The 15,836-nt window shown below is 36.8% G+C and overlaps 1 protein-coding gene across 1 annotated transcript; it reads right to left on the reverse strand.

Annotated features, from left to right (window-relative positions):
* Nucleotides 1-601: 601 nt before the first annotated feature.
* Nucleotides 602-7,199, reverse strand: LOC119998330 (NADH dehydrogenase [ubiquinone] 1 beta subcomplex subunit 7-like). Its single transcript, XM_038845632.1, has 2 exons — nt 6,767-7,199; nt 602-893 (listed from the first exon to the last, which is right to left on the reverse strand). The coding sequence occupies exon 1, from the start codon at nt 7,096-7,098 to the stop codon at nt 6,787-6,789; it is 312 nt and encodes a 103-aa protein (XP_038701560.1). The 5' UTR covers nt 7,099-7,199; the 3' UTR covers nt 602-893; nt 6,767-6,786.
* Nucleotides 7,200-15,836: the final 8,637 nt, after the last annotated feature.

A 15,836-nucleotide genomic window follows, 5' to 3' on the forward strand; every position in this document is an offset into this window, starting at 1 on the left:
AATTTTTTTCAATTATGATTTCTATACGATTAGCCAATGTGTAAAAGTATGAAGCTCTCTTGAGAAAATTATTGGTAATTCTCAACTAATTGATAACTCGCTTAATTAATAATTTTTATTGGTTCCAAGACTCATTTTATTGAGTGTACTGTAATCCTTTAAACTCAAAAAGCCTATGAAGACATTTACAGGGCATTTATTTGGTGTTTTGAGGGGATGATAATGCGATTAAGGTGGGATTAACATATTTTTTTATTGATTAAGTTTTGGAGGTTGAAATCTCAAACTCATTCCACCACCTATTCTCCCTTATGAAAAATAGTCAAGCTCACCAAAACGATGACAATGTCCATTCTCCACGAAAGATAATGAGTTTTGATATCTAAAAGACTCTTTTACACTTATTATAAAATATTATTTTATTTTCTAAAAAGAAAAAAAAAAGAACAATATAAACATTGTACTATTAATATTCTCACACTTATACTCATTCTTGATTTTATATCAAAAATGATCATACTCATCACATACTCATCTCACACTTGCATTGCACTCATCTACTCATCTCATGCTCACCCAACACAATTATGAATGCATGACCTTTCAAGAGCAATAAGGTGGCCTTTATTTTAGAGTTTACCAGATAAGTGATTCCCAAACAAGTATTCATCCAGTGTCCTCATCCACACTGCCAAGTCCAAACGAATATGGATACATAAAAAGACGACATTAACATGTTTAAATATTTTATTCTTATATAAATCAAGGTAGCGAAACTAACGAAATAAATGAGGTATACGTAGCAACATGTGGCTCAAGATGAACAGTTCTGAATTCCAACAATAGCAGCAACAAATGTCGCAGCATCCGAAACATCAGCAGTCTACGGTTACCTGCCACAAGTTCGAGCCAGTGTCATAAACAGAATTAAAGAGACAAGTATTCCCTAACAACATATTAATGAAAATTATTAGTGCCATTCCGCAGATGAAACAGCAATGGCCTGCCATGAAAAAGAATATCCATACAAAATCAAGAATGTGCAAAATTCTAAAAAGAAAAGTGTCTAGGTTTTCTATTTTGAAATCATAGGCACACAGGGCTCAAGTAAAGAAGTTGATCGATTACATGCGCACCGAAAACTCTTGAGAAAAAAAAAAAAGAATCACAATCTCACAAAAGAACAGATCCCCCATTTTAACAAGTAATGGAAACAAGAGAATGCCACCTTAAATGGAAACAAGAGAATGCCACCTTATTTCATGTGCAATGTACCTACTACATCGAGTAGCATGAGATCATTGACGACTTCTTCATCGAACCAAAAACAAGTGCATGGAACCACCGATCCTGATTTACACTTGAAACTAGTTTCTGATCCTTCAAAACACGCTGTCGATTCTCTCTTTCAATATCAGAAAGCAAACCACGAGAGAGTGGAATTATACCCTCCACTTACCCATGCTTTTGTCCAACCAGAACCCATAGCAGACCTCCTCATCGCCAGAAGTCAATATTAGCCTCTGAAACCAGTCAACTACTTTAATCTATCATCAAAATTCATGTCAAGACCTCCCATTCAATGTATTGGAAATTTGTATAACTACTTCGCCAGTCAAGACATACTCAGAGACATATCTCATGGCATATCCGACAAACATTAGTGTGGAAGTCGGGAAACCCAAGAAAATAAAAAAAAGAAAAGTATGTCTGACTGTTGACATATAAATCATTGGTTATCCCAATGATTGATTATTTACATAAGCCCATCCCTCAATAGAATTCTATTGAAGAAACCATTATAATCAATGTACTCCACCAAAGCTAAGTCTTATCGATTAATCAATTTTTCATTTTAAACACGAACCACGTATTGCAGAAAACATACAACTCATATTTAAGAAATAATATGTGGAGAGACTATTTTCAGAAATTGAACCTGTAACCTCTAGGTTGCACCACTACAACTCTGCAATTCTACCACTGAGCCACATGTTTGTTTGTGTTCTTCGCGTTGATTACACTTGAACAAAAAATTTTGAAGGCCAACATACACTTATTGCCTTTATAGTTTGACTAAAGAACAAATTAACCCCATGTTTCCAAAAACAAAACCGAACTCCATGATGCAGTCAAGAATATGACCTGGTGATTTCAAAGGCCCGAGCACCTAGAAGCTCAGGAAATTCGAGGCCAAAGAGCTCTGCGACCATCCAGGTGACCCCTGGCTTCCACAAGGCCTTTCTCCAAGGGTATAGGGTTTATCTGTTTATATAACATTCTATTATTTGCTTTGATTATCCATGAACAAAATTTTGAAAGGGAAAGCACTCCATGGCCCTTGCAGTTTCACTAAAAGACAACTTACCCTCATGTTTCCAAATATGAAACTGACCTACCTGATGCATTCACGATTAGAACTAATGCAGTGTTTTCAAAGACCAATGCCAGGACCACCAAAGCTGATGCAGATCAAAAGAAACAAGCGATTCAAAGTTCATGAGATTTTGAATTATGGTTTATTTGAAAATTTACATAAATTAGATGTAGGTCTTATTAATCATTTATTCAAGTTAGTATTATTGTTGGGGCAAAATTATAAGGTTTCATTTAAGTTTTAGAAGCAAGACCATTATTGTAATTTTCAACTTTGTTAGAAAAACAAAATTAATTATTTATTAGTATTTTATTATAGTATTATAGGAAGTATCTTTTAAGGGTCAAATATCTTTTAATTAGGAGAAGCTAATTTCCTTTAGGGTTTGTTTCCAATTAGGAGTGATGTAGGGTTTATCTATTTGAGGATTGTAACATCCAAACAGAGAACATTTATTCAATCATAATACAAAATTTTCTTTGGGTTTAAACCCTAAAGATTTCATTGTGTTGATTCTATCGTCCCTTCTTCTAATCTATATATTCAAATCCCTATTTTGATTCCTTATTGTTGTCTATCATTTTCCCTGCATCAAAAGTGCTCGCAAAAGGAAATTTGGGTTCGTGTAACATATAATTTGGAGCTGGCCAAGCCAGCAGGAAAACTAGTGTTGCACAAGGGGTGGAGGTGCGCGCCAAGCAAGGGGAGGCATGGCCTAGCCTAGGGGCATGCCCTTGACCAGGCGCTCGTCCCCAGTTCTATATAGGGAAAATGGCTAAAAAAAAAGCATGTGAAGTACAAGACTTTAAGCCCTCGATCTATAAAGGGATAAAGGCTAAGAAAAAAGCACGTGAAGTATGTGTCTCTGTCTCTATCTATGACTCCGAAAAATGGGTCCTGACCAGCCTTTACTTCACTCATTGACTGTTTGAATATGCTTTACCCATACAATTCCTCACAATCCTTGACAGAATATATATTAGTTATTACCCTATTAGATAATAAGGTATTTAAAACTATGATGACAGAATATATATAATCCGTCATATTGTTCAATAAATACGATGTGCAAACCTAAGCTAGCCAACCCATTAGGCCAATACCTTTGCTTTCCCCCTTACTTAAGAAGCCTAATTGAAAACAGCATTGTGTAGTTCAATGGGGCCAAAAATAAAATACGTTTGCTTTTGCCCTAGACAAGTAGACATTGATGGTTCTTTAAGTATATTAAAAAGTTCACAACATCCTCTATGCACCAATTACCCTGTTGCCACTGTTGCAAAAATTAGCCTAGTCGGCCGACTAGGTGGTGATCGGCCCCGGCCGATGCGCCTAGGGTATAATAGGGTCACTTAATCGGTGACCCGATTAAGACCCGACTAGTCGGCCTAGTCGGGGCTAGGCGTTTTTTTTTTTTTAAATATCCATCCAAAATGACGTCGTTTTGGATGGATTTTAACAAAAAAAAAAAAAAACATAGCTGCAGCCCTAAATCGCGACAGAACCAGACTACCGGTGTTCTTCTTCTTCCTCCCCATTTTCGCGCCAGAACAACCAGGTTCTTCCTCCCCGTTTTCGAGCTTGAGTAGCACGGTTGGTTGGGCTTAGGTCAGTGCAGCACACAAAGAGAGGCTTGAAGAGGTAAGGTTTCCATTGTTTGATTATCCATGTCGAGTCACTGAAATGAAGAGATTTGTGGTTGATATGAATCTTGGTCCGTTGGTGAAGATTGTGATGACTCGGTGCACTGCATTCAATGTATAAGGTCTAGACCCAGAATTGCTTATATCTCACTTCTTCTTCTTTTCTGTCCCTGTATTATGACGTTTAGAGTGCCTTCTTTGAATTTATTCTAGGACTGATTCATAAATAGATAACTGAACAGCACTTTGTTGAGGACACCAAGATTTGATTTGAGTAACTGATACATTGATTGGATTATCATGATATATTGATTGGATGATTTTTTTCATTTATATTGTGTTTTTTACACATTTATATATGATATGTATTGCATATAAATATATATATATATATATATATTTTAATTAAAAAAACTCAAAACGATTAATCCGATTAATCCCTAGTCCCCGTTAACCTCCTAGTGGCCAACTAGCGATTTTTACAACCTTGCCTTTTGCCTAAGGAGATAAGGTTGTTGCCTTGACCAGTGGACAACAAAGCTTGTATTAGGGTTTCCCTCAATGTGGTTAAAGGCGAAAGGCACAACCCATCAAACGCCCGAGGTGCAAGGCGCACGCCCCAAGCGAAGCTAGGCACAATTTTTCTTTAAAAAAGATAAATATTTGATAAAACTTAAAAATGTGGCATAGTATATTTCACTGATAGTCAAAACTAAAGCTAAAAGGAAATTGGTTGAAGCATGCATTAATTTGTTCTTTGTCATTCAAAAGAGCCTTTTATTATAGGTACCATAGTTTTAAACACCCTATTATCTAATAGGGTAATAACTAATATATATATATATATATTATCCAGGATTGTATTGATAAAGTAGATTCAAACAGTCAATGAGTGAAGTAAAGGTAGGTCAGGGCCCATTTTTCAAAGTCATAGATAGAGAAAGAGAAACATACTTCAGGTGCTTTTTTCTTAGCCTTTATGCCTCTATAGATCAAGGGCTTAAAGTTTTGTACTTCACATGCTTTTTTTAGCCATTTTCCCTCTATAGAACTGGGGGCACACGCCTAGGGAGTGTTGCACCTGGTCTGAGGCGCGTGTAGGCCAGGCCCGACTGAAGGCAGGTGACTCAGGCTAGGCGAGGCCACGCCTCGCATGGTGCGCACCTCCATGCCTTGTGACAACACTTCCTACTACGTCTTCTACAATGTAAATGTGTGAAGAGTTTGTCGAAAAATCAAAAATTCCTTTCCAACACAGAGTAGAAGATTCATGGGAAATGATCCACGTTCAAACTTCCATTTAGTTCCGAAAAAATATAATGCACACAAACATGTCAAAATGCAACTTGAGATTTCTATTTTCCCAAAAAAAATAATCTTTTTAATGAAAAAATATTTTCTTCAGGATACACCAAAAAGGTGAAACCCTAAGAGGATAGCGTTACTATGCAACTTCAATTTTATAGCCAAATACCAAACCTCGACACATGAGAATTTGATAAACTCATATAATATACACAACCACAGAAACCCATAAGCAAAAACCCCTGAATGATCATAATGAAATTTGTATCACTAAACTACTAATTAATCTAAGTTTCGACCACATAAAGAAGTAAATAAAAAAACTGAAGAATAAAGTGGTTTGCTGTTATAGACGAACCTTAAGTAGGGAGGAGAAAAATAACAACTCCAGATAACAACAATTGCACAGGAAGTTACATTTAATCCAAACTAGTAGAGTTAAGGTCAACCTGAACTAGCAAATCCTTCCAAAAACATGAACAAAAATGAACTAGATACCTAAGTTTAACATGACATAGGAACATAAGCTTGACGAAAATGAGCACTCGGATATCCTCATTTGTGTCATCTGTGCACTTTTGAGTCCCTCACTTTTTCCTATTCTTGGATAGGGACTGGAATTGCAGAGGTTATTCTGAACTCATAAAAAGCCGCGTTGATTTCTCATTTCTCATCTGGCCATTAATAAAAAGAAATCTCTCAGTTACTATCTACTGTATCTAATATTTGTACCATAACTACCTTGGCAGACTACGATCCTCCAATGATCAAGCAATGTGCAGAAGTGATGGTACTATAGTAGTAGTTTATCGAAGGGCTCCCAAAAGTTTTCAAAGGGAATTCCCATCAACTTGCTAATATCTGCCTCCTCTCTAACAAAGAATAAACTAAATAGAATATATAAACCGCTAACTGATAAGCAAATCCAAACCTAAGTGACCCCATTTACCTAAATTTAGCACAGAAAGAGGCAACTAGAATTACATATACAACACAACTCCTTCAATTCCCCTAGTTTTTCCATATGCGTCGAATCTTTCACCAGCCAACTGCAATAGTTTACACTGAAATGACGGTCAAGATCCTAGGACCATCTAGCAGACTGCTGATTGTTTGGGCATTGACAGACTAAAAAGCCAATTCTGACAAACAATAAAAGAAAAAAAAAATCCCAAGCAGCAAGAAGTCATCAATATCAGTTGACTAACAATACCAGACGGAAAATCTTCACAACCTCGACGCATATGTAGGAGCACGAGCAAAAAAGCAATGATCACAGATTAACTACGCGGGACCGTAATGCATATTATAGCCCTAGTTAAATAAGACCCAATGACATCAAACTTCACCAAATTTTATAACTTCAAATAAGAAATTTCAATAAATTCCAAACGAGTAGGACCAAAAACCACAGTAATCAACAAAGCCCATCAAAACTGACCATGAAACGGAAGGAAGCATCTAGGCATCGGCAGTTTTGGGGATGAGAGGGATTGTGGCTCCCAGCTGGCCCTTGGAGTGCTTGAGCTTGGCCTCCTGGTCGCGGATCTTCTTCATCTGAAGCATGCGCTCCATGACAAGCTCGTACTCGCACTTTTCGTAAGTGTGGCGTTCATCCTCGCACTTCCATGGCAGATAGAACTCGGACTGTCTGCATTTGTTGAGGGGGATCAGCAGGTGGGCGCACTGGTCCCTGTACGCGAGAGGCACCCTCGCCTCCACCATCTCCGCCTGCGTGGCTATCATCTTCTTAGATGATCCCTCAACGTCCATCTTCGTTCGATTCGACTGCTGTGATCGCTGTTTTCACAATCCTCGCATGTGGTCTCTAAAATAATTTTTTGGCCTTGTTCGGTGGGGCGGAGACTTTAATTTAAAAAGGTCGCTGCTTTTTTGTTGGTGTTTGCTTAGTTGGGGTTCTCAAATCTCAAATGTAACTAGGTCTTTCCCCACGCTTCGCGCGGCATTTACTTAATTATATGATTTATATCAATCAATTTATATTCATGCACATTATATAACTCAAAATTCTAAGTTAAATTTACCTAAATAACTTAGAGTTTTGAGTTTTTTTAATCCAATAATAAATTAATTAAATATTACATTTTTTGTTTTGTTGTAAACTAAAGGTGAAGAGGACATTATGTCCATAAAAAGATGTCACATTACAAAGAGTTACACACCACAATTGAGATTGAAAAAAAAATTTTGAATTGAAATGGCTCGGAAAGTTATATGCATAATGACGATTACTACACCAAATACTCCATTAGCAATCCAAATTTTGGTTACCCATTAAGGAAAAAACCACAAGGACACACATTTACTTTATGATAATAATGAATTATAATAAAACAATATTACCATCAAGCAATCCGTAAATTGGGAAAAAATCCGATGGTTATTATTAAGATTAACATGAAATAATATCCAACGAAAATGTTTAAACAACAGACCCTATTGCCAATTCATAAAGAACATAAATATTGTTTCCTCACATGAAAACATCCCCTCATATATGCTTTTTCCACCAGAACCTACAAAGGAAATTTAAAATCTAATTAATCATAAGGAAATGCAAATCCCAAGTCGCTGAAATATGAACCAAAACAAACTTAATCTTTATAATTTACAATGAAATTCAACAACTCATTTTAAAAATGATTTAAAAGAATTGATATAATATTGATTGCACATAGAGATATGAACCAAAACAAACTTAATCTAACCATGACGTCGTGCCAGATATAGCTCGAAAATAGTCTCTACATAGCCTCTACAACTTTCAATCAATCTCAAATAGATATGCCTTTCCATCTACGTGAAGAAAATTGCAAGCACATTGTTCATAAATCTAGAAATAAAGGGGAGGATGTGAAGACATATCACCACTTGCCACATTAAAATGCAACAATGAGTCAATAGTTTCAACTTTAAAATTCCTAGACATTTAACGACTATCAATGGCTAAACGTAAAGAAATAGATAGGGCAATTGAAGAGTGTAAACGGCAACCAAACCCCTAAATACAATTTGATCTTATTTAATTATATTTACAACAATAATAAATAGATATTATTTGTGTATACGTGCATAACTTGAAATTTATTTGTTTTAATTTAATCTTCATCATAATTCCACATGGCAATCATAGAGCTAGTTAAGGAGCTGATGTGGCTGCACCAAAAGCATTCTCTTATTCAGTAATCATATTATGTATATGATACTCAGAAGCTCAGCTTAGAGTTAGTTCCGAGTGCTGGCGGGGTGGCATTAGGTGTGTTCACTGGGCTTGAGGACCCGGTCCGATCCAGTGACCTCGATTGACTCAAAACTTATCAGACAGACCCAACCCAATAAATTTTTAGCAGGCCAGGTTCGGGTTAACATTTTCATAAATTTTGTACCCGATAACCCGATAATGGAAAAGAACAATAAACTCTGTGTTGAATATGGGTTTTCATTGTGTTTTTAAATGCTTTTTTCATACGATGCACTTTCCATGTTGGATTTGGATATTTAAACCCCCCTATTTTGAACCCCCTCCCTACCCTAGACTGTCATTTCAATTCATGTCATATCATGTTCCCCTCTCTCACACACACACACATATATATACATATACATACACATTCTTAATTGTATTTTTTTCACCCATTTTTTTATTAATTTAAATGTTTTGATTTTGATTAATATTTTTGGTTTTTATTAATTTATTATTTTCCTTTTTAATTTTTATGTAGATAAAAGATAAAATATATTTTTTTGTTATTATTTGATAATTTTTCAAGACAGACAATAATTTATTCAAGCACATGAATAAAAGTTTCGGAAGATTTGATGAATCCATATGAGTGCATGTACGCATCGAATCGTTCCGCATACGGAGTAGCCCATGCAGCTGCGTAAGTACGCCTACAGTGAACCCATTCATGAGTGATTGGAGACGTTGGATAATCCCTTGTCAAACCAACTTTGACGTAGTGATGACCATTTACGTGCCCTATAGCGATGGCAATACGCTGATAGGGTGGTGGAGGAGCTGTACGTAGTGGTAGATATGTCCAATTCTCTGCATGATGAAGAACATGCAATATCACATTGTATGCAGTCATCCAGTGCTCAAATGGTGCTACAACATCATCTCGAGAAAAGTTCAGTGAGTGTTTAACACTGTATTCCCTCTCTTCAGCGTCAAGTATTTCAACATATTGTTTCCAAAATGCGTCCAACTATGCCAGCAGGTTATATCGGACATTGGGCCATTCATCTTCCCCATGACCAAGACACACAGCTATCGATCGAAAGCCGCAATTTCCATAAGCTTTTACATCTTGTACGTCCCTAATGTAAGGATGCAGTATAGCTGGAAACTGATCAATATAAGATCGTAAAGAGTAGTTTTCCTTTCTTAGCATAGAACTTCCTTGTGTAGAGAGAGACTGAGTATTGTAAATTGAGGAGCAATTGTGTCTCTCTGGTTCATAAGATTGGAAAAAATCGTACTAAAAAATCTTCGATTCGGGGCATTCAGATGAGGAACTATGTCTGTGAGGCTCCCGAGGCTGAACAAAATCACTCCCATCAACAACATATGCAGTTGGATTGTTACGGGTGGTGGTGGCTACCTTTTTTCTTTGTGGATAGACGCCCTCTAGTGTTGGTCTTCACAACCGATTCACGAAGAGAAGTTGTTGAAGGTCTGAATATTTCCCTCAATTTCCTTAGCCAACTGACTTTTACATGTCTTGGCTACTGCTTGAACTATTCTGTGAACATTTGTACATTAGCTTTACAGTCGATGTCATCCTCTTCAAGCGATTGACATTGCATTAGATCAAGCTTTCTCCAAAATTTATCAATGGCATCAAGCGGTACAGTATGACCTTCGCTCATCTACATGGCTTGTTCGTGAGCACAAGGTAGTCCATAGCTCCTACGAAGGTGACATCCACATTTGTAAGCAATCTGTCCAACATCTTTTGACCGCTCAAACTCAATCAACATCAAATTCAACGCCTTGATTGAAACAAAACCTCATAAATCCCTAAGGTGCGGTATATTGAATCGATGTTGGATGATGGTTTGACTTCTCTCAATGCTAGCTTTGATAGTTGTGTCTTGAGACAATATAACCTGATGAATCCACGACATGGATCTCTCCAAGTCTAATTGTGATGAGCACAAATGGTGTCAGCCACACATCTTTCAGATATTTCATCACTATCGGGAACTTCTGTAAGACTACTTAAAAGTGTGCCATATTACTCATGTACGCGATTTGATTTTCAGACTCGATCACTATAATCCACATGTTGTAAAATACATCCAAACTCTATTGTCTTGCATTGATGGCTTGCATTTGGTTAAAATACTTTGATAGATGTGCCATCTATAGAGTAGTTTCGAAGCCTCGGGAAATACCTAAGCACAGGCTTTCATCAGCCCCAACTCTCTATCAGTAACGATAACTCGTGGGCTAGTGCATCCATGCATTGCAGATCGCAAACATTCCAAAGCCCAAGTATAGCTAGGCTCTTTTTCTGAGTGTAAATATGCGAACGCTATGTAAAAAGTGTGACTAGTTGAGGTAACACCAACAATTTCAAGGAGAGGCAACCCATACCTATTGGTCTGATATGTCGCATCCATCGACAACACGTGTGGGAATGCACGCAATCGATCTAGCAAGCCAGGATGTGCGAAGAACAAATCTTCGAGCTCATTGGTTGCATGGTTTGCTCAATAATCGAAAAAGTATTTTTGGTCGTTAAGGAATGAGAACACAATGTGCATTTGTGATTGACCCGATCTCTCAGAGGTTTTGTGCTTCTTGCGTGCATTATAAATGGTCCTAATGGTGCTCACGTTGTTCGGATCTTGCTTTTTCAACTCCGCCAATATGTCCCGTGACTTGGTATTTTGCGCAGACATGTCAACCATAATTTGAATTTCAGATTCAGAAAGCCGACCGGGGTATGAATGTCCCTCCATATATAATGCAGGATCATGATTATGCTTCGTACACACCACCTCCAACATCCAATCATCGTCTAGCTTCATTTTCCTCCCTCTCAATTTGAACGGACATTCTTTTTTTTTTGGTGCCAGTCTGCTTCGTTGAGGGTTTCTTGCTCTGGTAATTGCCACCGCGATCACATTTGAATTGTAATATGTGTTTTTTACTGAACCCACCAATATCTGATCTATAAATGATGATGATATTTCCCAATTTGTGTCCGGTTTGGTGAACCCACTCGATCATCGATTGCCGTGATTTGAACACCTGATAATGTGTTAGTTCTTATTAGAAATTTACGAATATTCATTCAACATAACAAAAGAGCTCATATATTTGATTGATTAAAACATTATACCATATCAGTTTCAAATTCACATCTATCGTTAACTTTGATATTATCTACCATCTCGTCCGCATGTTCGTCTTCTTGCTTTATTTCGGCTGAGATAAAATCACCCTACGAACAACATAATTTACACTGAGTATTTGTAAAAAAACACTAAATAAAAAATATTTACTTAAGAATATTACATTAGTATATGTATTTACTTGTTCACTTAACAACTTGACAAGTAGTAGTCGAAAATACTCAAGTAATCCATCTCCACAATAGATCTCGACTACACTTTTAACTACCCACAATAAAAACCACATGAACAAAAATCATTATATATAGGCATGCTTATGAGAATATATTACATAAAATATATTACAAGATTCTCTCTGTCCTAGACAGAGAATATACTCACAGAATATATTCTCTGTCCTAGACAGAGAATATACAAACATAATATATTCTCTGTTCTACAAATTGGTTCACTCTCTTTTTATCTCAAAGACTGATTAGTTTGAGGCTCTCTCTCATTTTCTCTCATACACTACTGCTATCCCTTGCAACTTCTTAAAATACTCTGCGAACTCTTCTCAATTTATAGATTTCTTACGTATTGTTTGCATTGAATGCATGCATATCTTTCGACCGTTCATATCTTGGCTTTGTCAAACAAAGATTTTAATCAAGATTTGGCTCCACACGCATGCAACAATTTAATTCATGCATGCTTCCTTTTTTTTGTCTTTTCTTCATTTAGTGTACATGTGTACACATATATGTATATGTATACGCCAACACAGAATATATTCTCTATCCTAGATAGAGAATATACAAATAGAATATATTCTCTGTCCTAGACATAGACAGAGAATATATCACTCCAAACTCGTGCAGATATAAATGATGAATGGGTCAATATTTCACATGCTGCAGCATATGTAAGTAATATATATGTTAGAATGAAATTACTTTAATATGACATTGACATGACAAAAAGAAAGTCTAGGATAGGGGCTTTAAAATAGAGGGTTTTAATAGTGCTACCCTTCTATGTTTTGATGTGGGATACACATGAAAGACTCTTCTTTTAGTTTGCCATCTGTAGTCTTTAACAAGGACAAAAAATTTATGGGAAATTGTGATGGAAAATTCGAAAGTAAGTCTTTAAAAAAATACAAAAAAACAATGGAGTGTAAAATTGTACAGCAACACCTCTTAGAACACTTTCAATGGTGTTATTTTTGCTGGATCAATAAAAATGTATGAGATTTTGTGTTTTATTGATGTGACTGTATTGAAATATGTGTTTTGCTGATGTGGCTATATTGGGAGACGTGTTTTGCTAATATGACTGTATTGGGATTTTGTGTTTTGGTGTAATTTTGTTGTGGAGAACATGGAATGATGGGATATCGTTGGCCTCCATGTTTGGTGAAAAGAAATAATATATAGGAATTTATGTTTTAATGATATGGCTATATTGGGAGATGTGTTTGGCTTGACTTTTTGTGTAATAAAGATGGGACCCTAATTTTATTTTTTGGGCCATTAGAAATACAACCATTGGAAGTGCTCTTATCTTTTGTCAGATTTAAAGTCTCCTCTCTCCTCTCTCCTCTCTCCATACCATGGTTCACATAACTATCCCACATTCCCACATCGAAAATTCATAAAGAGAAATACAATGAAAGTGTTTTAGAAGCACAGAGAATTCTGGCATCAGTGCTCACTTGGTTTAGTAGGATATTTCAATCGAGCCACCGGGTGTAATCAGATCAAAATTCAGTAATCCGATAACACAGTGGCCCAAAACCTAAAAACCCAAAATATTTTAACAGGGTTATAGAGCGGGTCATAGACCTCTAAAAAATTATCGGGTCGGGCCTGGTTTGGCCCGATAACCCGAGACCTACACTCGTAGGTTGCATGCCCATACTCTCACGACATTTGGGTTTAGAGGTGTAAAATGGGCATCGCTTTAGAATGATCAGATACTAAGGGAACGGGTCATGCTAAGCCCGGCCTCAAAGACCTTACATGGTTCTGCCTCGATATTATGTCAGTTGGGTATAGAAATGCTTCCACATCTGGTACTCCCCAGCCTTTCTTTTCTCTCTTTAAAAGTAGGGTGGGGTCTAAAGATCGGGTTCTCTCTCTGATTCAAATTATTCACAGGATTGTTAAGCCATCAAGTCCTCTAGGGTTAATCAACCCTTATCGAAGACTCTAGATCTCGTTAATTTTAAAGAAGTAAGTAGAAGCCCCTTTCATAAGGAAGGTAAGAGGTAACAAAATTAAAGCATACATAGTGTGGATGAAAAAAAATCGGACGATCCACGTACACGTTAGCTGTTGATACGACTGATTGAGTGGCAAATCTCCAAGAAATCCTCCAAGAGTGAGGGAGAAGGCGGCCTTTCATGGCCTGGGGACACTCTGACGCTTAAGTTTGTACTCCTCAAAAAAAATCAATGTGGAAGTGAATAAGAAAGCAGTGTAAATCGTACCTTGACTCATCCCTCTGCCTCCTTTATATAGGAGTTGACAGGGTGAAAAGAAGATGTTTGATATTATGGTCTGGAGTGTCACGACCAGGATCAAAACTCTCTTATTCTTATCTCCTAAATTTGAATGTACATTAGCTTGAGATTTGTTGGGATATACCTGGGAGAGGCTGAGACTTATCCTCTCCCACCTCTTCATCCCTAGCACGATACTTCTTAAGGCAGTAGTACGATTCTATTCCTAATGTCACGTGACGTGTCATGTTGACCTGACATATGACATTTTATTTGTCCACACATGGTTGGCTGGTTATTTTTCTTTCCCAGGTGCCCGAAGTTCATGGATTCCTTGATAGATGGGAGTTAAGGTGGAATTCTTTCCTAGACTACCATAAATAGGAGTACGTAGCTACTTATTTTATGGCTATAATGAAAAAATTGAAAAATAAATGAGTTGGATCGACAAGGCCTACCAAGTCGACCCTGGCCATAATAGTTTGACGAGTTGGCACGGCCTAGTCCTAGTTGACACTTCTACTTGGGCTTCACTTTATTAGGGACGATGTAAATTCTACTTTAGACTTGACCATGGCGAACAATCTTACCAGGCCTAGGTTGTCAAATATACTTTTTTGTACTCTTGACATGGTTAATTTTGACTATAATTCGAGACTGGGAAAAAAAGTAGCCATGAAATTTGTTTTATGGTTAGGCCTAAAATTTAATTTTTATAAAAATTAAAATGAATGACATTTATAAAATTTCCATTTTTTGAGTGGCCTTGGGTTTTTTTGTAATATTAGGTGAAGGCTCTACGTTACACTGGTTTTAATGCTGTTTTTTTTTTAAAAAAATTTTATAAAAATTTCATACATTTTCATTGTATTTTAATAACTTCTAATATATTTGTATAAATATTTTTTATAGAACTTGAACCATTGTTTTTACTAAAGTTAAATTATACATGTCAGTTAACACGTGGCGAGGCGAGTCCCACAATATGCAAAAAGTAGCCAATCTCTTGGTGACACGTGACAGAGGCAAAGGATTTTTTTTATACTAGCTGTTGTGCATTTTACAGGATTTTGATTAGTTGTTGACCTGAAATCTAGGAATTAGTTCCCAAAAACCAGGGCTGTCCAAGATTCATTGTCCAAAAAGCTACAAATCAGGGAATTGTGGTCTTAATGTATAATTCCTTTTAAAAAGTATTTTGTTGAGTAACAATAGATATTTTAGCATGGTTATCTCATAAAGAGTCTAGTAGAAACATCAGTCCATTAGCTGAACATTCTTGATTTTTCTCAAATTTGTTCCAACTGAAACACGACACCCCGATGAGACTTGAAAAAATGTCTTGTACTTATGACAAAGAGAACTGGAAAAGCAACAATAGGTGGACCGACTAGTGACCCGTCTCTGCCACTTTCATCAAAGGAATCACACAACAACTTCCAACCTACTCGTTTTGGCGAAGGTGAATGAGAAGGTAATGTAAGCCTTGTACTCGTCAAACTGTTGCGTCGGGAAATCTCCTTGACAAACCATAGTTTGATGTAGACCATAGAGTAGATAGCCAAGAACATGCAACAAGCTTGTCAGCAAACTCTCCTGCAGAATCATGAGGCTCTTCAATGAAATTCCCAAGGGT

Source organism: Tripterygium wilfordii, chromosome 5 (assembly GCF_013401445.1).
Source record: "Tripterygium wilfordii isolate XIE 37 chromosome 5, ASM1340144v1, whole genome shotgun sequence".
Taxonomy (NCBI): domain Eukaryota; kingdom Viridiplantae; phylum Streptophyta; class Magnoliopsida; order Celastrales; family Celastraceae; genus Tripterygium; species Tripterygium wilfordii.